Here is a 27,500-nt window from a genome sequence, read left to right as displayed (position 1 = left end):
ATGGTACAGGCCCCAGGTGTTCCTCAACGTATATTGTTTTTTTTTTTCTTCATATTTTATTTCTTGTACTCTCAAAGTTAAAGTAGTTTTTATCTGTTCTCTATGCAGTTTAATCAAGGCAATACTACATTTCATGCTTGTATCTGTATTTACTAGAAAGTAAACGGTAAGCTATTATTTAGCAGATGCTTTTACTTTTTATTTAGTAGAAATGCAATTATATCTTTGCAATAAAACAAGCAGCTCTTTTCTGTATGTTTAAAGGGAAAAAGTCAATGATTTTGATTGCAAGACAATTTTACACACACACACACACACACACACACACACACACACACACAATGTTGAATTGAATCAATGTTGAAATTCATGTGTGTGTGAATTATTACAGAATTAGTTTGCTCTTCTGTTTTCTCCTCTGACTGACCTTTTTACCCTCATCATGTTTTACTCCTCTTTTAAAGATGTGCTTCGGTGATTAAACCTGACAAAATAAAAATGGGTATCTTCTGCAGATTAACAAACATTGTGTGATGCTATATTGTTTTATTTTTAAGCATTAACCATGATTTTACTGAAGCAGCAGACATAACACAAATTATTTAATTCAAATATTTATTTGATTATAAGTGTTATATTTAAAAAAAAAAGATAATAATCAAAATGATACTTGTAATTGAAATACTACAATATATTAATTAGCAATTATTTATGCATACAAGTTTGAAAAAACATTATTTTTAGTAAACAGATTTTTTTTACTGAACCGCATAAATTTATAAAGCCAACATGCATACAATTAAGTTACTTTTTTGAAGATTACAAATACAATACTGTTCTAAACGTTACTCGCGTGTATGAGAAACATACTTAAATTATATCATTATACATTTTTATAATCTTATATTTTTAAAATATAAATAATACTTTTAATATAACAATCCATAATATAAGCGTATATATATTATATATGCACAATTAAGTTAACAAATTATTATTTGTAGCAATGCTTTTACTGAAGCAACATACATTTATAAAGAGAAAACATACCTATAATTATTTTAGCTATTAATTATATTTATAATAATTAGTTATATTAGTTGTAAATTATTTATTTTAAAAATAATAGAATTTGTTTAAATATAAATTATATCTATATATACTCTCTATACATATATATATATATATATATATATATATGCATACATCTGTTTCTACTATTATTATTATTACTAACTACAAGAACGTTGTGTGTTCTGATGTTTCTGGAGTTGGTCCTCCGGTTGATATCCCACAATGCGTCAGTGTGAGCGCTGGTAAACCGCGCATGCGCAGTGGCTCAGTCTCTTTTGGATCCGCACCTCTTCTGCTAAAATGGTGAGTGTTTTTCCCAGAGATCACGATCTTCAAACATCATCTCTATTTCTCTCAAATAGCGCACTTTTCTCGTTCCTCTTTGTTCGGAGGAGTGAATTAAAGCCCATCGGTGCTGTATGTGTTCACACAGACGACCAGAACGGCTTTAATCGGTGTTATTGTGATCGCTTGTGTTGCTGTCCGTGAATCCGAGTCTGGAGATAATTGTATTAAAAACACGGTTTGATCGCGACATTAGTGTTTAAACCGCGTGTTTTTAACCTGTAACGAGCTGATTTTGTGATAATGTTCGTGTAATATCATTAGTGTAACTCTGTCGGGATGTTTGTGACTGATTTAAATGATAGTTTTCCTCAAGTTCTTCAGTAATTAACTCTGTGTATTAGTTCCTGTCGTTTATTCAGATGAGCTCATTAACTTCATTCTGGTATTCCTGCAGCACACTTCTTCTCTTCACACCGAGTTTATATTGCTTTATGATTCCTCTACATTTTTACTAACGTTAAATAACTTTAGCGCACTTTAGTTTTGGGGGCAATTCTCAATATTAACTATTAAGTAAAATTTCCTGCTTATTAATAGTAAGGTAGTTGTTAGTTCAGGTATGAGGTGGATTAAGGGATCATGCAGAATATGGCATTAATATGTGCTCTATAAGTGCTAATAATACTAGCAATATGAGCAGCTAGTGTTACTAGAATCTTGTTGGAGTTTAATATTGTCAGCATTAGATCCGTGCGAGTTATGGAAGCTTATTTATACCTAAAATATGAATGTTTATTGTGACACTGACAGTCTTTTTCCCTCCCATCTCAAATGTCAGTTTTTAGAGATATGAGAGATAAACAGAATAGAACAGAAGAGTTGTGATTTAACAATTCAGACTGTTTTTCTTGTAAATCTGACAACCCTGTAAACCCTTTTTCCTCTCATTTCTGAGTTTATATCTCAATTTTAGATTTTTATTAATTAATTTTTTGCCGTTTTCAGAATTGCCAGTTTTAAAGTCCAAATTGCGAGGGAAAGAGTCTGAATTGTGAGATGATGACTTGCCATTGCGAGGGAAATAAAGTGTTTTATTATATTCTGTGGCAGAATAAAGTAATCGCAACTTGTCTCACAATTCAGACTTTTTTTCTTGTAATTCTGAGTTTATCTCGATTCAGAATTTTTCACAAATCTTAGTTGCGAGCGGAAAAGGTTAGAATTGTGCGACGTTGACTCAATTGTGAGTTTATAGCTATTATTCTGCCACAGAATAATAAAAAAAAGGTATAATTGCAACTTATCTCACAATTTGGACTTTTTTTTTTTTTTCTTGCAATTCAGTTCATATCTCACAATTGTGAGAACAAAAAAAAGTTGCGTGGAGGAAAAAGTAAATTTTGATAAGTTGGTTATTATTTTTATTCTGTGGCATAAGCTTCGATATTAAGCAGTCGTTCAACAGTCATTCATTTCTTTAATTTGAAAAGCTGCACATTTATTGAACCGCTGATTTGTTTTTCCCGCTCAGGCCAAGCGCACCAAGAAGGTGGGGATTGTGGGGAAGTATGGCACCCGTTACGGTGCGTCCCTCAGGAAGATGGTGAAGAAGATTGAGATCAGCCAACACGCTAAATACACCTGCTCCTTCTGCGGGAAGGTGAGACGCTCATCTGCGCTACCTGACAAACCTTTCTGAACAGTAGGATTTTTAAAGCCTCTTCTGCTCAGCAAGCCTGCATTTATTTGATCCAAAATACAGCAAAAGCAGTAATATTTTTCAGTATTTTTACTTTTTAGAATAGCTGTTTTCTATGTGAATATGTGTTAAACTGTAATGTATTTCTGTGATGCAGCTGTATTTTCAGCATCATTACTGCAGTCTTCAGCGTCACATGATCTTCAGAAATCATTCTAATATGCTGATTTGCTGCTCAACAAACATTATTATTATTATTATTGTTTAAAAGAGCTAGAATTTTTTTTCAGGTTTTTTTGGTGAATAGAAAGTTCAGAAGAGCAGCATTTATCTGAAATAGAAATCTTTTGTGACATGTCTTTTATAATCACTTTTTTCAAGTACATAAGTACTTTTATTCAGCAATGATGCATTCAATTGTTTAAAAGTGATAGACTTTTTAACGTTACGTTTTTACATTTTTCAAATTCTATTTCTTTTTTTTTTGACTGTTTATTTATTGTAGAACAAAACCAGCACACGTGGCTTTATCATCACTTTCGATCAATTTAAAGTAGCTTTTCTAAAGTTAATTTCTATAATTTTGTTCCCCAAAAAAACTGACTCCAAGCTTTTGAATGGTACCGTGTATAAAGTTACAAAAGCTTTTTATTTCAGATAAATGCTCATCTTTGGATCTTTCTATTCATCATGAATCCTGAAAAAATGTACTCAACTGTTTCAACATTGATAATAATCAGAAATGTTTCTCGAGCAGCATATTAGAATGATTTCTGAAGATCATGTGACGCTGAAGACTGCAGTAATGATGCTGAAAATACACAGAAATAAATTACAGTTTAACAGATATTCACATAGAAAACAGCTGTTTTAAATAGTAAAAATATTTCACAATATTACTGCTTTTGCTGTGTTTTGGATCAAATAAACCCAGGCTCGGTGAACAGAAGAGGATTCTTTAAAAAAACATGAAAAGTCTTCCTGTTCAAACACATTTGGCTGGTGTTATGTGGTTTTAAGCGGTTTCTCTCTGTCCAGACTAAGATGAAGAGAAAGGCTGTAGGGATCTGGCACTGTGGCTCCTGCATGAAAACCGTCGCTGGAGGTGCCTGGACGTACAAGTAAGACTGAACCCGATGATTAATGAAGTGAATGAAAGCGCCTCTAATGATCGTCTAATGCGAGTCTAATGTTTGCAGCACGACGTCAGCCGTCACGGTCAAATCTGCCATCAAGCGTCTGAAGGAGCTGAAGGACCAGTAACCCAGACGCTGTTTTCTACGGATTCACATCATTTGGTCTCGGACTGCGTTTCTTTCTGTGGCTCGTTGGAACATCCCATAATAAATCTGAGTCTTGAGCCGGATCTCTGCTTCTGTCTTATTTCGTCATAAACCAATCGAGCTTGAGTTTGCTTTGACTTTAAGATCACGGTGTGTCCAGGTTATAAAATAGCACAGTTGAGTACACTTACATGATCTTAAGAAGTACTAAAGAATCATTTTTAGGATATTAAGTCCAAAATTAGTGCTTGAAAATGTAAGTACATTATAGAAGTGTACTTTTCTTTAACCTGAGTGAGTTTTGCATTTCTAAGATGAGCGGGGGCCTGTTTCATAAAACAAGTTTATCAAATAAGCCAGGCTTGTTTCAGTTAGTCTGACTAATTTAACTGACAGTAAGTCAGACTGAAATAAGCCTGGCTTGTTTGGTAAACTTGTTTTATGAAACAGGCCCCAGATTTCATTGATGTGTTGGAAAACACTTTCAAATGACATTGATTTCCCTGCTTCTGAAATCATACTTCATGATTAAAAGATTAGTTGGACTTCTCTGGTGCTCAAGGTTAAAAAATACAGCTTCGAAGGGAAGTCGAGGAATAAGGGCCTTATCTAACCAAACAATTGCTCATTTCCTAAAAATAATTTAATAAAAATATACTTTTTAACCACAAATGCTTGTCTTTTTGTTTTGGAAGTGAGCTAATGTTAATCCTTTAGTACTTCAACAGAGCTTCGCAGTTTCACTCGACTCGATCATTTGAATCTAAAGAACCAAGCCGGTGTTATTTTAGCATCAGTGACTGAGGTGCTACACTCCTCAACATTTGAAGTGGATCAAACATTTCATCACGGTGGCCCGAAAACCGAAATGCGTTCTTGTCTTTGGACGACTTTGATTAACTTTTTTTGATCCACTTCAAATGTTGACTACTGTATTATAGCTTTTATTAATATTTTGAATTAGCTTTTATTTTAATGTGTTTTTTATTTTTGTGTTTTTGTCATTTAAGTGACTTAAACTAAACAAAAATGAAAAATTTCTTGTAAACAAGCTGAAATAAGTTTATTTATTTTAAATATATCTATAGTTTATTAAGTTTTAGTTATTTTTGGGCTTCAACTTTACACAAAAATGAAAAATGTTGCCATGGAAAGTAGCTGAAATAAAATAAGTATTATTTTAAAATTGTAATTTATTTAAATACTTAAAAAAAAAAAATTTTACCTTTAAAAAAAAAAAAAATGTCTATATAGTTTTCATTGGTTTTTATTTTATCTATTTTAGTGCAAGTTAAACTAAATGAAAATAAGAAATGTTGCCTTGGCAGCTAGATTAAATAAAATAAATTTAAATTTTTTATATATTTTATTGTAGTTGAAATTTATTTCAAACAACAAAGATTATTTTATGGTTTTAGTTTTAGTTAATTATAAATACATTTGATCCAGTTGCATCAGAAATCCCAAAATCTGTTTAACAGAAAATAAAGTTTTGGTAGTAAGAGAATCAAATTAAATACGATGGACGTACATAATAAAAACCATTGTACTCAGCCACTTCTGCAAACAACCATATAGACGTCATTTTAATGTACATTATTCATATCTTATGTAATGTGGCAGAAGATAATTAAATGCTAAAAGCAAAAAGAAAGAGTTTCAGATGACGGATCGCGATTCATTTGATTCAGATCTTGACTTCGGGTGGTGATCTTTTTATTTTTTTTTATTTTTATTAAACAGTACAAAACTTCAAACCATTAAGGCAGTACAGTTATAAAAACAAAAGAAAGAAAGACAGAGTACACAAATACAGATCCCTTAAGAAAATGAACCACGGTTTTATTATAGTAAAAGTGTAGTAACCATGCTTTTTAAATTTTATTGTATAACCACAGTTTTTCTACAAATCAGTTAACAGTTTTTGGTTCCCAGAACGTTTGTTTTTTTGTGGTTTGTTTTTGGTTAGCCAGGAAAGTTTACTTAATGTTCCCAGAACGTTAGTTTTTGGTTCCCAGAACGTTATTTTATGTTTGCAAAAAAATTAACCTAAAACTAACCATTAGGGAACATTCTCTGTAAGTTATTTTTTAGGTTATTTAATAATAACCAACATGCAAAGTTCTGGGAACGTTATTTTATGGTTACCAAAAAAATAAAAAATACAAATAACCAAACGGGAACCAAAAACTAACGTTAGGGGAACGTTCTGTGTTTGCTGGGATGTACTTGTCTAGATCAACTCTGAATAAACAAACTATAGTTTCCAAAGTTGGACATCGCTTGTTATGAGATTTGAGATATTTTAAAATATGATATATGTTAAGAAAACATAACAATACTAATTGTTTAGAAAGTTTCTTTTTTTTTAAAATTATTATTATGCTTGTAAACATCTGTACTAGAGATTAAATTAATGGCATAACTTTATATACAATATACAAAATGTTTCAACATCAATGTCGTCAGAACACAGGAAATAAAAATACAAATTTTAATGGTTAGTAAGAAATATAAGAATGAAGAAAGAAGATGAGGATAAGATCAATTAGACGACAAATTAAAGTCATTATAAATTAAGGTCGTTCTGCTTGCCTTCTTATTTACTCAGGATGAAATAGTATTATTTTAAACTCTTTAAAAAAAAATCACGCACGCGAAAGTTTAATGGGCGGGGCCAGTCCGGCTGACGTCACCGCGCGTCTCCTGCTTTGTGCGTCACAGCTGCGACACACGCGGCTCTTCCGTTCGGCCTGTAGACGCGCACAGACGCGCTTTCATATTGTAACTCGTAATTTATAATCAAAATCTGTCATAATTATGGCCACCGCCGCGGTTCCCGTGAGGAAGAGGCTCCTGAAGGAGGAAGACATGACGAAAATCGAGTTTGAGACGAGCGAAGAGGTGGATGTGACGCCGACGTTTGACACGATGGGCCTGAGGGAAGATTTACTGCGCGGGATCTACGCGTACGGTAAAAACACTCAAATAATCATCATTTACCACTAAAACTCAAAACACATCAGCTTACAGAGCTCTATATGAGCTTTATTAGGACTTTACCGAGCTGATCCACGCGCGCGGTGCACAACAACACACCATTATATTGATCAATAACCGTCCCTTGTTTATCATCTTTATTAGAAGCCGACAGTGTTCGGGAGGAACTAGTTCTGTGTTAATAAATTACGTGATTTAATTACAAATTAAGGTAACACTTTATTTTAAGGTGTCGTTGTTGCACGTTACTATTATAACAACAATAAATTATGCATAATTACATGCAAGTAACCCTAAACCAAACCCTAATCATCATATAGTTAATTAATATTACTCAGTACTTGCATTTATAATTGCACTGTAACAAGAACACCTTAAAATAAAGTGTAACCAACATAAATAACTGTAATTATAGTTACTGAGGAAAAAAATGTGTAATTAAAGTAACGAAAATGTTCAAATTAAACATCTGAATATTTTCACACACACAGATTTAATTGATTTCTTTCATAAATTGCACTAAATGCTCTAAAATATGAGACAGCAATGTTTCAGGAGTTTAGGACACAATGCTCGTTTTATTTCCTATTTGGGTTTATGTATATGCTTTATTTTTGTAAGATTAACTGTTTTTAGATGCCAGTGTTTCCTTGCATAGTTATGCAAAGATTTTAATTTAAAAAACAGTATCGGTGTCTATTAAACTATATCTTATGATTGTAAATCATAGTAAACATAGCTGCTAACCTCTGATTCTGTGGTGGATGTGCTTTAAAATTAAATTATTATAATCTTAATTCAAGTGAAATAGTTACACTATTTTAAATACGGTAACTTGTAACCTGTTACATCTCCAGAGTAACCTTCCCAACACTAGAAACTGAGGAGACTAGATTAAAAAGCGAAGATTTTTATGTTTGCCGTGTTAAATTCGACATTCAAGCTGATCTAATTCAGTCATTGTTATAAAAGCTGTTAAACACGCGTGTGCTTGTTTAGATGTTCGTGAGAGAGAGATCAGAATGAAGTTGTTGTTTGTTCATGTACATACAATACTGTTTCTGTTATTTGATCCTCACAGTTTTATTGATATTGTTGGGTGTTTATGTCTTGTTATTAGACGGCTCCGTTCACCAACACAGTACTATGTAAATCCCATGAGTGTTTATTTTAATAATCGTGTTGTTTATTGCTTTCAGGTTTTGAGAAACCGTCAGCCATCCAGCAGCGAGCCATCAAACAGATCATCAAGGGACGAGACGTCATCGCCCAGTAAGTCACGCTGGAGTTATGTTCTGGAGGAAGGATAGAAGTGCAGTAAACATCGGTGTATGTTTGGTTTTGTTGTGTAAATGGCTTGTTTGTTCTCCAGGTCACAGTCTGGAACCGGTAAAACAGCCACGTTCTGTATCTCAGTGCTGCAGTGTCTGGATATTCAGGTACGTCTTGTGTCTAGTTCCTCAGCCGAGTCTTGATTCCCTTCCAGTGTTATTTTAGTAGTATTAAAATACTATTGTTATTTTTAAAGTTTCAGTACTTTTGTGTTTTTTTGTCATTTTATTATTTTTATTTTTAAATGTTTAGTTTTTATTAGGTTTTAGGTATTCTAGTACTTAAACTAAACAAAATAAAAAGGTTGCCTTGGAAACTAGCTCTTTTTTGGTTTAATTTCTATGTTTTTAAGTTATTTTAGTACTAAAACTAAACAAAAATTAAAAAGGTTGCCTTGGAAACTAGCTCTTTTTTTGGTTTAATTTCTATGTTTTTAAGTTATTTTAGTACTAAAACTAAACAGAAATGAAAAATGTTGCCTTGGAAACTAGCTGAATTTTATTTATTTTTTAAAAATTTCCATAGTTTTTATTACGTTTTTAATGTTTTAGTACTAAAACTAAACAAAAATGTAAAATGTTGCCTTGGAAACAAGCTGATTTTTTGTTTTTCTATAGTTTTTAAGTTTTAATTATTTTAGTACTTAAACTAAACAAAAATTAAAAATGTTGCCTTGGAAGCTAGCTGATTTTTTAATATATTTTTAAATTTCTGTAGTTTTTATTAAGTTTTAGATATTTTAGTACATCAACTTAAACTAAACAAATGACAAATGTTGTCTTGGAGACTAGCTGAAAGTTTTTTTTTTTTTTTTTTTGTCTAGTTTTTTAAGTTTGTTATTTTAGTACTTAAACTAAACAAAAATTTAAAAAGTTGCCTTGGAAACTAGCTGAAATGTTTATTTATTTGGTTTGTTTTTTAAATGTTTATTTTTATTTCAAATAATTTTTTAAGGTAACCATAATAATCCTGTTTCCTCCTTCGTCACAAAAATGTCTTAATTCCTTCTTTGACTTTAGGTTCGAGAGACTCAGGCGCTGATTTTGGCTCCGACCAGAGAGTTAGCAGGACAGATCCAGAAGGTACAACAAAACTTTAGAAAACAGTTGCACATTTTTTCATTGTTTTTGTTTTTTTTAACCTCCTGTGTCTGACATGACATGATGTCCTCTGTTCTTCAGGTGCTGCTGGCGTTGGGCGACTACATGAACGTTCAGTGTCACACCTGTATCGGAGGCACAAACGTGGGCGAGGACATCAGGAAGCTGGACTACGGTCAGCATGTGGTGGCTGGAACACCCGGCCGAGTGTTCGGTGAGTTCAGCATCTGTTTTCTTCAGTCATGTCCATCTATTTTGACCTTCACACTTATACTGTACCTTTAAGACTGCATGTCCATGACATCTAATGATTGGCTGACCTTTTTGCATATGAAATGAGGAGCAAAGTTGCTAAATACTGAATGGAAGTTGATACACAAATGCATGCTTGCATACATATCAGAGCTGGGTGATTTTATCAATTAATTTGTCGCGATTGAGTAGAAATATTACTAAACGTTAGAATTAGACACTGACAATATTCCAATGATAACAGTAAAGAATAAAGAGTGATCCAACCGCATGTTGGCACACGTGATTTCATGTTTGCATCATGACAGACTGAAAGCTGCTGTTCATTGTTTTTACAGAACATTTATAATTAATAATAGCCTACTGGAGTTATTCCTTCAGTCATTTTGAATTTGAATTACCTTGACTTTTGAGATTTTTCCTTGTATTATTTCTGAAAATATAATATGTGTCAGACAAGTTTGTACAAGATGTAGTTGTAGTTCATGCATCTTCTCTGCGAAGATATTTAACAAGTGATTAGTTTAACATTTACATCATGTTGACAGCTTCATGTGTGCTGTACTTGGAAGAGAATTTACTTTAACTAGAGTTTAATAAAGAAAAAGTTACTTTAATCATGTCGTAGTTGCATTTTCAAGTTGACTAGTTAAGAAATCGTTAAAAAATTTTTTTGCCATATCGCCCAGCACTAATACATATACTAATGTGACGTCTGAGCATGCTGTTTTCCAGCTTAGCTTCTACTATATTTTCTTTCTGAAGTCACTGTACAGCAAGTGTTATTTCAAAAGAGAAGATCCTGTTCTGACTCTTTAATGTGCGTGAATCTTCTGAGTGATTTCTAATATTATAAAATGTGGTCTTCTGTCAGATATGATCCGCAGGAGGAGTTTGAGGACTCGTGCCATTAAGATGCTGGTGTTGGATGAAGCAGATGAGATGCTCAACAAAGGTAAAGTGTCATACAGCACTTCTGGATGCGTGAGATCATGCGTGTAAACGTGTGTAAACTGCTGAATGTTGGTTTCAGCTCTCACGCGACTGGGTTTTGTTTCTGCAGGTTTTAAGGAACAGATCTATGACGTGTACCGATACCTGCCTCCTGCCACTCAGGTGTGTCTCATCAGCGCCACGCTGCCGCACGAGATCCTGGAGATGACCAACAAGTTCATGACCGACCCCATCCGCATCCTGGTCAAACGGTGAGCGCTTGGAGCTCATTTGCTCTGTTTTAACCCTATAAAGCTACTCTATTTTATATGCAAGGCCTCTAAATGATCAAACTTTGCTGTTAAACCTGTTTCACACTCAATCTCCTCATGTCTTCTGTGCAGTGATGAATTGACGCTGGAGGGTATTAAGCAGTTTTTCGTGGCCGTCGAGCGAGAGGAGTGGAAGTTCGACACTCTTTGTGACCTTTACGACACGCTGACCATCACACAAGCCGTCATCTTCTGCAACACCAAACGCAAGGTCAGTCACGCCACAATAAACCACACCACCTGTACTAGACCAGCAGCAGCGATTGACCACTAGATGGCCAGTGTAGTTTAAAATAAACAGGATTTTAATGTAGTTGAAGTCTCTTCTGCTCAGCAAAATCACTAAAAATGTGAAAAATAATTACAATATAAAACAGCTGTTTTCTATGTGAATATCTGTTAAAGTGTAATTTATTTCAGTATTTTCAGCATCATTACTGCAGTCTTCAGTGTCACATGATCTTCAGAAATCATTCTGATATACTGATTTGCTGCTCGAGAAACATTTCTGATTATCAATGTTGAACACAGACATTTATAATCAGACGTGTGCCAGTATATAGCACAATAATGAACATGCACAATATTGTTAATGTGGGCACTTCAAAATATAGAGAATAATTATTTATCACAAATTATTTTGAATTAATTTAAAGAATACTTTTCCCATCAACTGGTCATAATCCACAACATTAATCTTCGGTAATAATTCCTATATTTTATAACACGTTGTTAAAATCAAAAGTTGCAACTGTTATTTAATGAACTAAGTCTCTGTAGTAAATGTAGCTAATGTTAATGCATTAACTAACGTTAACTAATGAGATTATTATAATTCTTATATTCTTATTAAATTGTTTTATTATACTTATACATTTCATGTATTGCTTTATTGTATTTAAATGGTCAGGTGGTTTTTGTTATAAGAAAAAAATTAAAGCTCTTGTACTGTATTGACAACACTTTTTTTTTGCAACTAAATACCGTGATATAAGCATTAGCAGTTAATCGCAACATGAAAATTTGACTCCAGCATATTCCTATTTATAATGTTACAAAAGATTTCCATTTCAAATAAATGCTGAGAATCCTGAAAAATAAAATGCATGAAGGTTTCCACAAAAATATTGTGCAGCACGACTGTTTTCAACATTGATAATAATCAGAAATGATTCTTGAGCAGCAAATCAGCATATTAGAATGATTTCTGAAGATCATGTGACTGATGGTGTATTGATTTGTAGTCTAACTTGTCAGTATTGCTGCTTAATCACTTTTTAAAACATAGTTGCATTACATGCAGAAACAGCAGCGGTGTCTCATGTCTAACTTCTGTTTTCAGGTGGACTGGCTGACGGAGAAGATGAGGGAGGCGAACTTCACCGTGTCGTCGATGCATGGAGACATGCCACAGAAAGAGCGCGAGTCCATCATGAAGGAGTTCAGATCTGGAGCCAGGTAAACTCGGATGTAATGTAGTGCTCTTAAACTCCGCCCCTCAAGCTCAAACTCATCTGCATACACGTGAGAGCCACGCCCACTGCACTGGAAGCACGTCAGTAAGAAGTGTTTGTGATCTTGTTTCTCTTGTGTAGTCGAGTGCTGATCTCCACAGACGTTTGGGCCAGAGGTCTGGATGTGCCTCAGGTCTCTCTCATCATTAACTACGATCTTCCCAACAACAGAGAGCTGTACATCCACAGGTACAACACACAATCTCTCAGTGATACGGACTGACCAAAAAAAATCTGCTTTTAATTAGATTTTATTTTTATCTTTTTTCGCTTCTGTGGGGTTTTTAACCCTTTAGACTAATACACATCTAGGCCATAAATTGAAACCAATTATTAAAAACTGTATAGACATTAAAAATGGAAAAATAAACAATGGCTAAAATTGTTATAATGATGTGAGTTGGTTGTCAGTTGTTTTTCACTACCACTTTATAAGTAATAAATACAATTAATTTTTTTAATACATGAAAATAGCCATAGATGCCAGTATATGGCAATATAAACAAACAAATTAATTAAAATGGGAAATATAAAAATGAATTTAAACTATACTTATAGTATATCACTGATACTAAAATAACGCTTTTGATTGAATATCCCTGAAATCAGCTGTCAGTGTGAACGATGTTGTTTTCCTCGTCAGGATTGGTCGATCGGGTCGTTACGGCAGGAAAGGTGTGGCCATCAACTTTGTGAAGAATGACGACATCCGTATCCTGCGTGATATTGAGCAGTACTATTCCACACAGATCGATGAAATGCCCATGAACGGTGAGCAGGAACACAGTCCGGTACCTCTGTATCAGGGCTGTCCGAAGTTTTTAACGGCCTGCAGCTTGTCTATTGAAATATATGTGACCCTGGAGCACAAAACCAGTCATATTTGTCATGCAATACACTGTATGGGTCAAAATTATCAATTTTTCTTTTATGCCAAAAATCATTAGGATATTAAGATCATGTTCCATGAAGATATTTAGTAAATTTCCTACCGTAAATATATCAAAACGTAATTTTTGATTAGTAATATGCATTGCTAAGAATTCATTTGAACAACTTTAAAGGTGATTTTCTCAATATTTAGATTTTTTTGCACCCTCAGATTCCAGATTTTCAAATAGTTGTATCTCAGACAAATATTGTCCAACAAACCATACATCAATGGAAAGATTATTTATTCAGCTTTCAGATGATGCATAAATCTCAATTTAAAAAAATTGACCCTTATGACTGGTTTTGTGCCAAGCGTAATTTACAAATCATGCAATTTCACAATGTCAACACAGGGTGACAGCACTAAATCTTATGCCGGATGATTCAGTAAAGCGCGAGTGATGATGATTTAACAGCGCTGTGAGATTCCATCACAAGCGTTCGAGTTTGGAGCAGAGTAGTGCTAATTTTATCAGCTATTTTTAATTTAGCCTTTGTCTTGTCTAATGTAGCTTTTAGTTTTTATCATATTTAGTCAACTTGTCCAGTTTTAGTCAACTAGGGCCTGGTTTAAACTAAGCCAGAATTAGGCCATTTTAGTAATTTTTATAGAATAGAATGAAGATTACTGGTGTGCATCTCGAGACAAAACAAAGGCACTGATATATTTCAAGATCAGTCAGTGCAAGTTTCATTTATTTATTTACTTATAAAGCACAAATAAACAAGAGTTGACCACTGTGCTGTACAGAAGAAAAAGGTCAAATAGAAAAAAATAATAAACATAATGCACTAAATATGAATCAAAAAGAGAGCAAGAATTATAATGAATTAAATGCAAGGCGCCTTTTTAAAAAGATCTATATCTTATATTGAAATATAAAGTCGTTTGATTTCTTGAGACGGTGTTTCAGACATTCATCTCTCAAACTCTTGTTTTTCAGTGGCTGACCTGATCTGATCCGAGCGTTGGAAACAGTCAAGAACAGTTTTGCTTTCATCTGGATTTTAATTTCTCATTTCTAGTCATTCTCTTTTTATTTACTCTTTTTACGTAGTTGGAGCGCTCCGCTGTTGCGGTATGTTGTGTTCTGAGCGGCGCTCGTTGGCGTTTGTAAATAAAGAATCTTTGTCCATCTCTGATCTAATCTGTGTTTATTTGAATGATTTTTCTGTGATTAATGCATCGAAGCTTCTGACTGAAGTGTAATTCTAGATTACAGTTGAGTGTGAATGCGTTGCGTTAGAAAACTGCTAAATGCGTTTAGTTCTTATGTGATTTACATATTCATTTATGCGTTTAGCAGATGCTTTTATCCAAAGCGACTTGTCAAAGCCATGTAACTGATAACAAAAATCATCATTGGTTTGTGAATACTACCACATTTGTGTTTGCTGTTACTGCGCCTTTAAGAGATTCATTTGCATCAAGGTTCTTTCTATAAAAGCAACTTTATTAGTCTAAAACGGTTCAGTTAGTAATTTTAATAACCTGAATTAACCAGTCTGTTCATGCATTCGTTCATCAGTGGGAGGAACTCTTTCCAGTGTCTCGAGGTGAATGTTTGAGACTCGCTCGCTGACCCCGTCGCGTCTCAAATATGAGCCTGAATCATCCACCATGTCTTTCATTTGTGTTAATGGAGCCTTTTATGGCTTGTGTGTGGTTGTTGCTGTGAACGTCCAGCACGGCTCTCAATCCTCTTAGCAGGTTATTTCCAGCTGATGGCAGATTACATTCATTGAGTGATACAGACGGATCTGGACTCGGTGTTAGACTGACCTCAACATCCACACGCAGACCTGCGAGCTCATTTCTGTGTAATATATGTGACCCTGGAGCACAAAACCAGTCATAAGGGTCAATTTTTTGAAATTGAGATTTATACATCATCTGAAATCATATGAATAAATAATCTTTCCATTGATGTGTGGATTGTTATGATCGGACAATATTTGTCTGAGATGCAACTATTTGAAAATCTGGAATCTGAGGGAGCAAGAAAATCTAAATATTGAGAAAATCACCTTTAAAGTTGTTCAAATGAAGTTCTTAGCAATGCATATTACTAATCAAAAATGAAGTTTTGATATATTTACGGTAGGAAATTTACTAAATATCTTCATGGAGTATGATCTCTACTTAATATCCTAATGATTTTTGGCATAAAAGAAAAACTGATCAATGCAATGTATTTTTGGCGACTTGAGACTGGTTTTATGGTTCAGGGTCACAAATATGCACTTTTTGATTATGCAAAATGCAGGTTATAAGTATTTTGGGCTTCTTCTCACAATATTCTTAGCACCGTATTACATACATAGCCTCAAGGACCTTTGCAAAAATAAAAAACATACTGACTTTTATGTGTGCGTGAGAAATTATTAAACTTATCATACAGGACGACGCACACTGAGCCGCATATTGAAGCATCACTACAGTGTGGTTTCTTGGCCACAAAGTTTGTGTTAAAGAGACCTAAGACCTTGAAATATTGTATACTGTTCTAATGAAAGCCACATTTTAAACACTCTTTACAGTACCAGTCTTTTTATAAACCCTTAAACTTGACAAATTCCGTGTCATGGTTTCTGCGCCGCCACACAAGATGTTAAACTGGACATTATGCCTTGATATTAGAGCCACTACCACAAGAAAAGCCCAATTTTGAGCTAGTAGATCCGTGTTAATTCATGTGCATCCATGCTCTCATTTTATTCATAGTGATGCACAAAGAAAATAGGTTTTATAAAACTAGAAATTGCAATGCATGCATGCAAAAAATTCCCATGTGAATAGTTTCTCGAAGGCACAAAAAAGTGTCTTGTGTGCATGTGAAAGTCTGTATTTTTTATTTTAGGGTCTCTGTAGGTTGTCACTTCAATGAAAAAACCCTGTGAAAATAAAAATATTTACAGATGACTGTATATACCAAATATAAAGCTGAAAATAATACTCTGCACCATGTTAAATATGGTCTGAAAATCTACTGAGACGTTTGGAAATTTCTGGAAAAGTATGGAATTTTAAAATGGAAAACGGACAGGAACCCTGTTTTTATCTCGATTCAGACTTTTCTCAGAATTGTGAGTTTGTCATGCAGCTTTTTTCTTCTTCTCCAAATTCTGAGTTACATGTCACAATTTTTAGGAATTTATTTATTCATCTGTTTATTAAAAAAAATCTTGCTTATTTTATTTTTGGGGGAGTTTACATCTCACAATTTGTATTAGTTTTCTCTCAAAATTCCGAGTTCACATCTTCAAATTTGTTCTTTTTTTCTGTACATTCAGTGGTTACTTGCAATTCTGGTTTTTATTTCCCCCCCAAAAAAGTGATTTTCCTTCAAATACTCAGGTACTGTATATGAGTGTATTTATGCTTTCCCATGTAGCATTAATTTAATAGGCTGAAATGTGAGGTTTATCATTTTATAAAACATTTGATTTTGTCAAAACTTGTATTATTTGAACTCTTGTTTTTCATGTAATTTTTCCAGTTTAGGATGTTGCCATAGAAACTGGTGTTGATTGGCTGGTCTGGAGTTTGATGTTTGCAGGTATGATTATAGTCCCTTTATTGTTTTTCTTTGTGGTTTGGGCAAAATCGTTGATAACACTCATAACCCTTTAACCCTGTAAAGCCTGACATATTGGAAAAATTTAATATTTTTTAAATGGAACTGTTAATTGGAACTGTAGGCAAAATATTTGGTTGAGTATCATATTTGATCATCATTCTTTTATGGCTCATATAGTCTGATATAGTGAGAATATGAAGGAAAAACAGCTCAGAGACTGAGCAAAAATATGAATTTAACAGTGCAGCAGATACTGACATAAAATGATCTAAATATCAGTCATAGCTCTATAATATCTCCTATAATATGTTAGTAAGATGAGATGTAAATGATCCAAACATATAATGCAATGCTGATGGAGAGATGAAGAAATAAACGCTCCTCAAAAGATCCTGATGATCAGATTTGAGATGCTCTGATGTTTCTAGAAAATGATTGATGGAGAATCAAGTAAAGCTGAGCTGCTTCAGTCCAGTAAGTGTTCATCTGGAAACATGACTGCAGTTATTCTGACCTTTACTTGATCAAAATCAGTCGAGATCTGACACGAGAAGCTGGACGCTTCTACAATTACACTAAAAGAGCTTTTACTGGATAAAAACCTCTAAAAGATGACAGAAGACACGAGGAGATTGTGTGCAACACTAGGGTTAAACGAAGGTTAGATTTTCTTAACTATAAAGGGTTTGCTGCAACTGGCTGCAGGTTTTTTAATCTTAATTTGGCCGAAGTCTCAGAATAAAGTGTTTTCCAGGAGCTCGCTGATGCTGCAGTTCATCGTAACCTTCACGTTTGCAGACGTCAGCGTTGGGACCAGGCTGTGAGGAGAGGTCTGTTTCTGGCTCGCTGACAGACACATGTGAGTCCGACGCTCAGTTCATTCCTGTTATTTCACACGGACGTCCATTTACTGAGCACACGTTGTACAAGCTGTTGTTTTTGCACATTTTGGCTCTTTTATGTGCACATCGTACAGACGGCTTCTTTGTTTAAGCTGCTGTCCTGAATGTCATTTCAGTTTAACAACCCAAAAGACATGCTTTCATGAGTGTCAAAAGTTAATAACAGTCTGGTTAGTGTGGAAGCGTGCTTCTGCCACGGGACTAAAAAATAAATAAAAAAAGGTGATTGTGACTTTATCTCACAATTCAGATAGAAACTTGCAGTTCTGAAAAGAAAAGTCAGAATTGTAAGATATAAACTCAAAATTACGAGAAAAAAACTTTGCAAAAATACATTCTGGTAGTTTTTTTTATGAGTTGTGAGATAAAACCCTAAAATTGTGACAAGAAACATCAGAATTGTGAGTATAAAAGTGCAATTATGAGTGAAAAGTCCAAATTTTGAGATAGAAAGTCGCAATTATCCTTTTTATTTGTATTTTTTTAATTCTGTGGTGGAAACAAAACAAAACAAAACAAAAAAACAGAGCTGTGAGATATAAACTTGCAGTTGTAAGAAAAAAAGTCAGAATTGTGAGTATAAAAGCACAATTATGAGATAAAAGTCGCAATTCTCTTTTTTATTTAAAGTTTTTATTTTTTTCAGAATTGTGGCAAAGAAAAAAAATCAATTGCAGGATGTAAACTCTGAGGAAAAATCATCAGAATTCTGAATTTTGATTTTTTTTTTTCTCAGAGTTCACAATTTATATCTTGCAATTCTGAGAAAACAAGTCTGAATTGTTAGTTAAAATGTTGCGGTTACTTTAAAGAAAAAAAATGTGATTCTGTGCCGGAAACAAAAAAACCTCTGAATTGTGAGATATAAACTTTCTAAAATTCTGTGTCAGAAAAAAGAAGAAAATTGCGAGATGTAATCTCCGAATTCTCAGGGGAAAAAAGTATTATGAATTTATATCTCACAATTATGACTCAGAAATCTTTTTTTGTTATCTCGTAAAAAAAAAAAAAAAAAAAATCTAAAAGACTTTTATTTTGTTTAATTCTGTGTTGGAAACAGGCTTCCACGGGTTAGATCTCTCAAAGTAGAAGATGAGATTTAGAGATTCGGGTTTGTTGTCATTATAAAAGCTTGAAATGCAATCTGAATTCACAGGGATGAGCCCACAGTGAAATCAGAAATCCATTAACAGCCACCGTCTCGTTTATTTGTGTCCAGTGTTTCACCGTCATTCAGATACCAGTCTCTACAGCTTAGTCAGTGTGCTCATATCTCACAAAACGAGTCCAGCTCACATTTCACCCCAAAATCAAAAGATATTTTGGGATCATAAAGAATCACAGAGCCCTGCATCTTAAAGAGTCTTAAAAAAATCAAAAAGGCCTGATATTACCATATTACCTGATTATGCAGAGTTCACAAATATCAGTAAAAACATTCCATCACATGTAGTTTTTTTTAATTTTTTTATTTTTTTAAATTATGTATACTTATCAGCTTTAATGCACTTGTCAAAAGTTCAAAGTTTTCAAAATGTATCATTTAACTTACGGTCTGCAAAAGAGTGGATGAATATGTTCAAATTCTGAATTTAATGTCAAAGAACATTACATTCTGTCATAATTTTAAACCATGTCATATGTGTGAAAACAGGCTGAGAATTGATCAAATAGTTGTAATCTGGCTCAGATTCAGACAGAAATCATGTGTTTGTGGTGCTTTTCTGAATACAAGACAAATGACTGTAAAAGCATAAATGCTACAAAATGCATCATATTTTGTGAGACAGTGTGATGTTCTCCAGCAAAACAGACACTATTTTTTAAATCAACGCCTCAAAATTATAAAGAATTAAGCAAACTCATGTTTCGTTTAATACTTGGTCTTATTTGTGAACAATTCATGGAAATGCTCAAAAAACATTTAGGCCTAAATTTAAGATTTACATACTTGAATTGCATATAAAATTTCCATGCATTTGGATACACAGTTTTTACACAAACTAATAATAACTTGGTGTGATGCATATTTGTCAGTCATACATAAATCCACAGCTAGCCATATTTGAATCGTGTTTTTAAACTGAATAAATGTCATTGTTTTCACAACAAACAGATTTATGCTGATTTGAATAAATGCATTTTGAAAACAAAGATTATTTAAATAAAATCAAATAGATGCAAATAGTTAATAATAAATTATGCATGTTTTTTTTTTGGAGTGCAGAAATCGGCATTGCATTAAATTATTATTATTATTTTTTAGTTTGGTTATGTTAAAACTATCTATACTTACATCTCTTACATATTACTTACATCTGTTACATATACTAACATCTATACTCGACCCTCTAACACTGAACTCTATTCTATTTCTATTCTATCTGCTCATTTTCTTTTTATTTATTTATAAAAAACAAACACTTGATCCTTTAATACTTGCTTTCTTTTTATTTAAAGAATGATCCTCTAAAACTGTCATTCTCAATTTTTTTCCTAGTCTTTCGACTTTTCTTCCTTTGTAAAAAAATAAATAAATAAATTGAGACCCTCTAACACTAATGTTCTAATGGTTTTCTTTTTATTTATTATATAAAAAAACAAAAACAAAACCTTGCTAAGTGTACTGTGTTAAACTAACCGAGACTTGTCACAGCACTTACATATTATTGCTCTTTTGTTGATTCTGATTGCTTCTAGTGTCCTCATTTGTAAGCCACTTTGGATAAAAGCGTCTGCTAAATGACTAAATGTAATGTAAAACTGTGTATGCAAATGCATGTAAATTTTAAATGCAATTCAAAAACAACTTAAATTTAAGTCTATGTTATATTGTTAATAACCCATTTAACTCAGAAATCTGTCATGTTTGTCATATGGGTGTATTGTGACTCAACACTTTTCACTCCTCTTAAACAAATTGGTTCTATTAGAAGTGGCTTGAAACAAAAGACTTAAACTGTGATACTTTAGAGAGTGTGAAAGTGGTTACCGGATAAAAGCCCACTAACATTAGCACCAAAAAACAACCAAACTAAATGTGAAAGGCTCTTTGTTCTGTAAGAATAATGGATATTGAAAATTATAGTTCCTTTTTGTCAATGCTGCATCTGTAAGTAACCGGCCTTTTTATAACTACCTCTACTACTACTATGTATTAAACTGATCTATGTTAAATCATGTGCTGTTACTTCATCTAATGCATGTAATGTTGATCAGTAGGTGAACCCGTCTGACTGCGTCCCGCAGAGATTATCCTGAAGCCGTCTGCTCTTTACCAGATCCTCAACTCTTTAACTCACAGATCCTATTAGTCAAGAGCAGACTCCCACTGACCGCCCAACACCCACCATCAGAGCGTCCAAACGTAGTTAATAGTCATTTTCACCTGGAATCACGCAGGTCTGAGTCATCAGCTCTACAGGATACATAAAACAGGCTTTCATTTCAGGATCATTTACACTAATAGCTAAAGAGGTGATGATGCATGACACTTTATTTTTTTACATTTTGCAAAAAAAAATTTTTTTTTATTTTGCACCCAATCTCCACTGAGCACTGACCTCCAGTTCAGCACCGCGGACAGCGGCATCATTATAGTCAATGACATTCATTTAAAACACATTATATTTTCCTTAAAGGCATAGTTCATTGATAGACTACAACTGTCAATAAAAATACTGCTGTCAAACGATTAATCGCGATTAATCGCATGCGAAATAAAAGTTTTTGTTTCCATAATACATGTGTGTGTACTGTGTATATTTATTACATATGTATAAATACACACACATGCATGTATATATCAAGAAAAATATGTAACGTTTATGGTAAATATATTTATATATGAATATACATATATATATAAATGTAAATATTTAAAACATATATGCTGTATGTGTGTGTATTTATATATACATAATAAATATACACAATGCAGACACATATTATGTAAACAAAAGCTTTTATTTTGGATGCGATTAATCGCGATTAATCGTTTGGCAGCACTCATTCATACATAACACTTTTGCGCCAAATGTCAAGTTCTCATGCATTCAAGTCAAAAACGTTGCATTGCAATCAGTCACAACACAAGACGTGCAATAATAGTGTTTGACATTATTAGCCTCAAAAACCTGAAACAATGCTTCTTGAGGTGACATTTTTTAATTAAAAAACATGAAAGAAAGGTTTGAAATGATCTCAGCTAATAAAAATGTTTTGCTTGCGTTATTTCAGATTGTTCAGTTTTTAAAACATTTTATTTTATTTTTGTTAGTTATGCAAATGTTATAGAAAACATAAAGGGAATGCTCCATTTGTTTATTTTGCAAACAGTGTAATTTTTGGAATGTTCTTTTTTATAAACATTCTGAAACTATAAACTAATGTTTAAAAAACGTTTGACAAACATCCGTCAAAAAAAAAAAAACATTCCTAGAACAATGTATAAACAACATTTTTTGTGAACTTTATTAAAGTCCAGATGACTTTGACAAAACACTATTGTTCATGAAATGTTCGATTCTTGAAACGGTTGTCTAATATTCATCCCTTTTTAGAACATTGAGAGAGCATTCAAAAGTAAAATAATGTTTGCAAGTTGATAAAATAGATAATTACCTAAACGTTTACATTTGCAAGTTTTGAACAATCATTCAGAAATAATGTTTTTGTAGCTTTACGGGAAACGTTTTGGCGAGGTTCTCTCAAAGTTGCGAACAAACGTTCTCTGGATAACATTAACAGAGCATTTGTTCAAAGTTTTCTGGTAAAGTGTTACTTCTACATTGTTCATTAAAGGTTTTTGTAATGTTTTAGTTGTATGTTCATCTTGTTTCAGAACGGTTTGAGAACATTCATAAATAACATCGTTTGCAAAATTATCAAATAGAATGTTCCCCTAATATCTTCTGCAACATTTGCATTACTACGAAAAAATTTCCCTTACGAAAATTAACTATGGTTTTATTATAAAACAAACAAACACAAAAACATGGTTATTGTCAGTGTTGGGAATCTACTTTGGAAATGTAATAGGTTACAGATGACCGTATTTAAAATGTAATATTAGTGTAACTATTTCAATTACTTTATTAAAGTAACGTAACCGATTATATTCGATTACTCATTTCTACATTTTTAACAAATGTTTTCAAATGTTAATCACTTTCAAACATGTAAAGCAGAAAGGGTTAACTTTACAGTAGAACTCAACACTAATTACTATCAGACTTTCAGAATCCTTCACTTGATTTAAGATTATAATAATTTAATTTTAAAGCGCAGCCACCACAGAATCAGACTTTAGCAGCTATCGATATCATTCTGTGGTTAAATACAGATTTAAAATCATAAGATGTAGTTTAATAGATGATACTGTTTAATAGATATGATACTGTTTTTGAAATTAAAATATTTGCATAACTACGAAAGGAAACGCTGGCATCTAACAATGCTTTGGAAAAATCTTACAAAAATAAAGCATATACATAAACCCAAACAGAAATAAAACAGTTATCAAACGAACATGTGTCCTAAACTCCTGAAACATTGCTGTCTCATATTTAAGAGCAGTCAATGCAATTTAAGAAAGAAATCAATCAAATCTGAATGTGGGTGAAAATATTCAGATGTAACCCACTTTGTAATTTTTAAAATTTTCATAAGTAACTGTAGCCTAATTTAATTACACATAGAGCTCCACAAGAGTTATAGTACAGAGTTACTATAATTACAATTACATATATTTTGTAACTAAATTACGTAATTTAGTTACGTGTAACTAGTTGGTTATTTTTATTAGCCTTATTTTTGCTTCACTAAACTTGTAGTAAAACTGTGGTTTTACAAATGTTGACCAATCCGCCAAAAAACATGGTTACTACATTTTTATTGTAGTTAAACCATGGTTAATTTTCTTAAGGGTTAAAAAAACGAAAAACCATAACTTCAGTCATTAGCCTACTTATGGTTATGCTAATGGAGACTTTAACAAAACATTTTATTATATGTGATGCAGGGTGAGTAAAGGATGACAGAATAGAATTTTCTAATAGAGATGTTGTTCAAAGAGGACCCGTGTGTGTGTGTGTGTGTGTGTGTGTGTGTGTGTGTGTCCTGACTGAAGCTGGATTAGCGCGTCACGTCTCCGCGCTCGGTATTTTTAACCGGCTTTAAAGAGTCTCTCAGCAGAGAAGCGGCGCGTCTTCAGAGCAGAGCGGGCGTTAAACGGAGCCGCAGGTGGAGAATCGTTCATTCATGACTCTTTAGACGCTCGGGAAGCCGCTATGTCTGTGCAAAACCCGCTTCAGGTGGTGAACATCCCCTGGAGGAACAACAACTTCAGCCTGATGAGCCGCGACCCGCCGCTGTCCGATCAGGGAGAGACGATCATCGGCGTCTACCTGCTCATCCTGGGTCAGTCTGGGGTTTACTTCACTCTTCTGTTAGTTTACCTCAGTTTTACATTATCTGCAACTTTCAACTCTGCTGAAAAAAAAAAAAAAATAGACACCATCACAAAATTTGTAATGTTTATAATGGAAACTGTAATGAACCCTGTGGGTTTCTAATTGGTCGCATTCTACTGATGGCTTGTTAACACCAATAAATCCTAATGGAATATGTTCCAAAACACACTACAGAAAACCATTTTTTAATGGTTTTAATGGTTAAAAGTTAATGGTTTGTAATGGTATTTGTAGTGGAAACCATTAGAATTTTCTGTGATGGTTCTATTGTTCTTTTTTTTTCAGCTTAAAGGGATAGTTCACCCCAAAATGAAAATTCTGTCATTAATTACTCACCCTCATGTCGTTCCAAACCCGTAAGACCTTCGTTTGTCTTCGAAACACAAATTAAGATATTTTTGATGAATTCTCAGAACTCTCTGACCCTCCATAGACAGCAATGATCCTTACATTTATTCATTTTGCAGACGGTTTTATCCAAAGCAACTTACAATTGGGGAATACATCAAGCGATTCATCTTAAAGAGGCAAAAAGACACAGGAAGTGCTCGTAATACCAAGTTTCAGGCATTGTTCAAATAAGCGCAAGCTAGAAAGGGAAGGAATAAAAATAGAAGACAATTTATTTATTTATTTTTTTTATAATTTTAGGATGAAGTCAAATAGTGTTGAAAGAGATGAGTTTTCAGCTGTAGCTTGAAAATTGTCAGGGAATCAGCATTCTGGATTGGGGATCCTTACACAATCACGGTTAGAAACTTACACTGTAAAAAATAAAAAAAATAAAAAGTTGAGCCAACTTAAAATTGTAAGGCAACCAGCTTCAGAGTTGCTCAACTTATTTTTGTGGGGATTCTCACATTTTTGTTGTATAAACTTAAAACGACAAGTTGAGAAAACTCAAAAATCTGGTTGCCTTAAAATTTTAAGTTGGCTCAACTTTTTTTTTTTACAGTGTAGCAAGGAGATCGGTAAAATAATCCATGTGACATCAGGGGTTCAAGCGTTATTTTACGAAGCTACGAGAATACTTTTTGTGCGCAAAAGAAAACATGGGTTTGGAACAACATGAGGGTGAGTAATTAATGACAGTATTTTCATTTTTGAGTGAACTATCCCTTTAAGTGTTCGCGAACGCTTTTGATGGGGTTTCAGTTCCCAGACAATGATACAGAGTATTTTTTATTTTGGTTTACAATTGTCCTAAGTTTAAAAATGTCATGTTTTCAAACATCTGACAAGACAAAATTATTTTCCAGATGAAAATAACCCATGAATCAAATCTACTGACAGAGAATATGCCTTATATAATTGTATTTTGGAAACTCCAGTGACGTTTATTGACAAAATACAAGCAGATTCAAGGTATATTCCCTAACGATATTTTGTTTCACGTTTTAGTTGTAAGGATATTATAGAAAATATTAAGTCTTATTATGAAAATAAATGCTTATTTTCAGAAAATATACCTTGAATCTACTTCTATTTTTTCCAAGTCACCTTCATTGACAAAATACAAGTAGATTCAATATATATTCTCTGAAAATACGTTCATTTTGATTCTCAGGTAATTGTATCTAGTTTTATCTAATTTTATCTAATTTTAAGGATATTTAGGTGTTTGACTAAGAAACAACAAAAGTTGGTACAGCGTATATGTAATGCATTATACAGTTAATCTTAATGTTTTTGTATTATGTATATTATGCATTATAGAAACAGGCTTCAAGTGCAGGTGTAATGGTTCTCGTTAATGTTAGTGATGAACGTATGGATTACTTCGGCTCAGGTCTGGAGATCTTCTGTCTGATGGGGGGGGGGGATCTGTCTGTCTGCCAGGGGTCATTAGAGAGAGTTAATCAGGACTGGGTTATTTGTGGAGCTCAAATTCTGATCTACATTCAGTTCATCGGTTACAGTTCATCAGACATTTACAATGTAATATTCTACTGAATGATCAACACATTCATATGCAAATTACCTACTTTTGTATTATTAATGATAAATTACTCACTTGAAGATTATAATAAAATAATCTTATAAATGTTACATTATTATATTATTTATAATTAATATATATCTGTATACAAAACTATACATAAATTAAATAATATAATTATTTTATAAAATAATATAATTTAAATATAAATAATGCAATGTATACAATTAAGTTAAAAGATTAAGTTATTATAGAGATTATTAAGTCTTATTATAAAATAAACACTTATTTTCAGAGAATATACCTTGAATCTACTTGTATTTGTTTTTGACAAAATACAAGTATATTCAAGATATATTCTCTGAAAACATGTGTTCATTTTGATTTTCAGGTAATTTGATCTAGTTTTAAGGATATTACAGAGAAAATACTTTGAACCTACTTGTATTTTGTTAATAAAGGTGACTTGACTTGAAAAAATACAAGTAGATTTGAGATGCATTCTCAGAAAATAAGTTTTAATTTTGATTCTTAGGTAATTTTATACAGTTTTTATATTGTTTTTATATTAATATTACTACAAGACCATTCTATGTGCTGCTGGAGTTGGTCCTACAGTATCCCATAATGCTTGAGTTCTTGTTTGCCGATCTGTACACAGTGATCCTGCTCTCACAGAGAATGTCTTGTGTGTTTTTTGGCAGGTTGGTTGTCGTGGTTTGGCAACAGCATCGTGATCTTCATTCTGTTCAAGCAGAGATCGTGTCTCCAGCCCACAGACTATCTGACGCTCAACCTCGCTGTTTCTGACGCCAGCATCTCCGTGTTCGGATACTCCCGAGGAATCCTCGAGATCTTCAACATC

General features: G+C 33.2%; 4 protein-coding genes across 4 annotated transcripts in view; all 4 read left to right on the top strand.

Moving 5' to 3' along the window:
• Positions 1-524, top strand: part of pfklb (phosphofructokinase, liver b) — a 30,408-nt gene extending 29,884 nt beyond the window's left edge. Inside the window, exon 23 of the mRNA XM_058790994.1 lies at positions 1-524. This exon is cut by the window's left edge and continues 2,419 nt beyond it. The gene's annotated coding sequence lies outside the window, so the exon portion shown is untranslated.
• A 729-nt stretch (positions 525-1,253) lies between these two features.
• rpl37a (ribosomal protein L37a) lies at positions 1,254-4,427 on the top strand. The gene is made up of 4 exons (XM_058791442.1): positions 1,254-1,377; positions 2,894-3,022; positions 4,100-4,182; positions 4,261-4,427. The coding sequence occupies exons 1-4, from the start codon at positions 1,375-1,377 to the stop codon at positions 4,322-4,324; spliced, it is 279 nt and encodes a 92-aa protein (XP_058647425.1). The 5' UTR covers positions 1,254-1,374; the 3' UTR covers positions 4,325-4,427.
• Positions 4,428-7,047: 2,620 nt separating this feature from the next.
• Positions 7,048-14,876, top strand: eif4a3 (eukaryotic translation initiation factor 4A3). Its single transcript, XM_058791441.1, has 12 exons — positions 7,048-7,318; positions 8,544-8,616; positions 8,717-8,783; positions 9,696-9,758; positions 9,858-9,990; positions 10,903-10,983; positions 11,092-11,233; positions 11,366-11,504; positions 12,636-12,751; positions 12,889-12,996; positions 13,451-13,578; positions 14,685-14,876. Exons 1-12 carry the CDS (start codon positions 7,165-7,167, stop codon positions 14,699-14,701), a joined length of 1,221 nt encoding a protein of 406 aa, XP_058647424.1. The 5' UTR covers positions 7,048-7,164; the 3' UTR covers positions 14,702-14,876.
• A 2,371-nt stretch (positions 14,877-17,247) lies between these two features.
• Positions 17,248-27,500, top strand: part of opn6a (opsin 6, group member a) — a 19,055-nt gene continuing 8,802 nt past the window's right edge. Inside the window, exons 1-4 of the mRNA XM_058791440.1 lie at positions 17,248-17,300; positions 18,076-18,180; positions 24,354-24,643; positions 27,340-27,500. The exon at positions 27,340-27,500 is cut by the window's right edge and continues 45 nt beyond it. Of these exons, the coding sequence (XP_058647423.1) occupies positions 24,514-24,643; positions 27,340-27,500 (291 nt within the window). The 5' untranslated portion in view covers positions 17,248-17,300; positions 18,076-18,180; positions 24,354-24,513. The remainder of the gene's footprint in view (positions 17,301-18,075; positions 18,181-24,353; positions 24,644-27,339) is intronic.

This window comes from Onychostoma macrolepis, chromosome 11 (genome assembly GCF_012432095.1).
Source record: "Onychostoma macrolepis isolate SWU-2019 chromosome 11, ASM1243209v1, whole genome shotgun sequence".
Taxonomy (NCBI): Eukaryota; Metazoa; Chordata; class Actinopteri; order Cypriniformes; family Cyprinidae; genus Onychostoma; species Onychostoma macrolepis.
The sequence above is the reverse complement of the archived record's forward strand: the minus strand, read 5'-3'. Positions and strand labels throughout refer to the sequence as shown.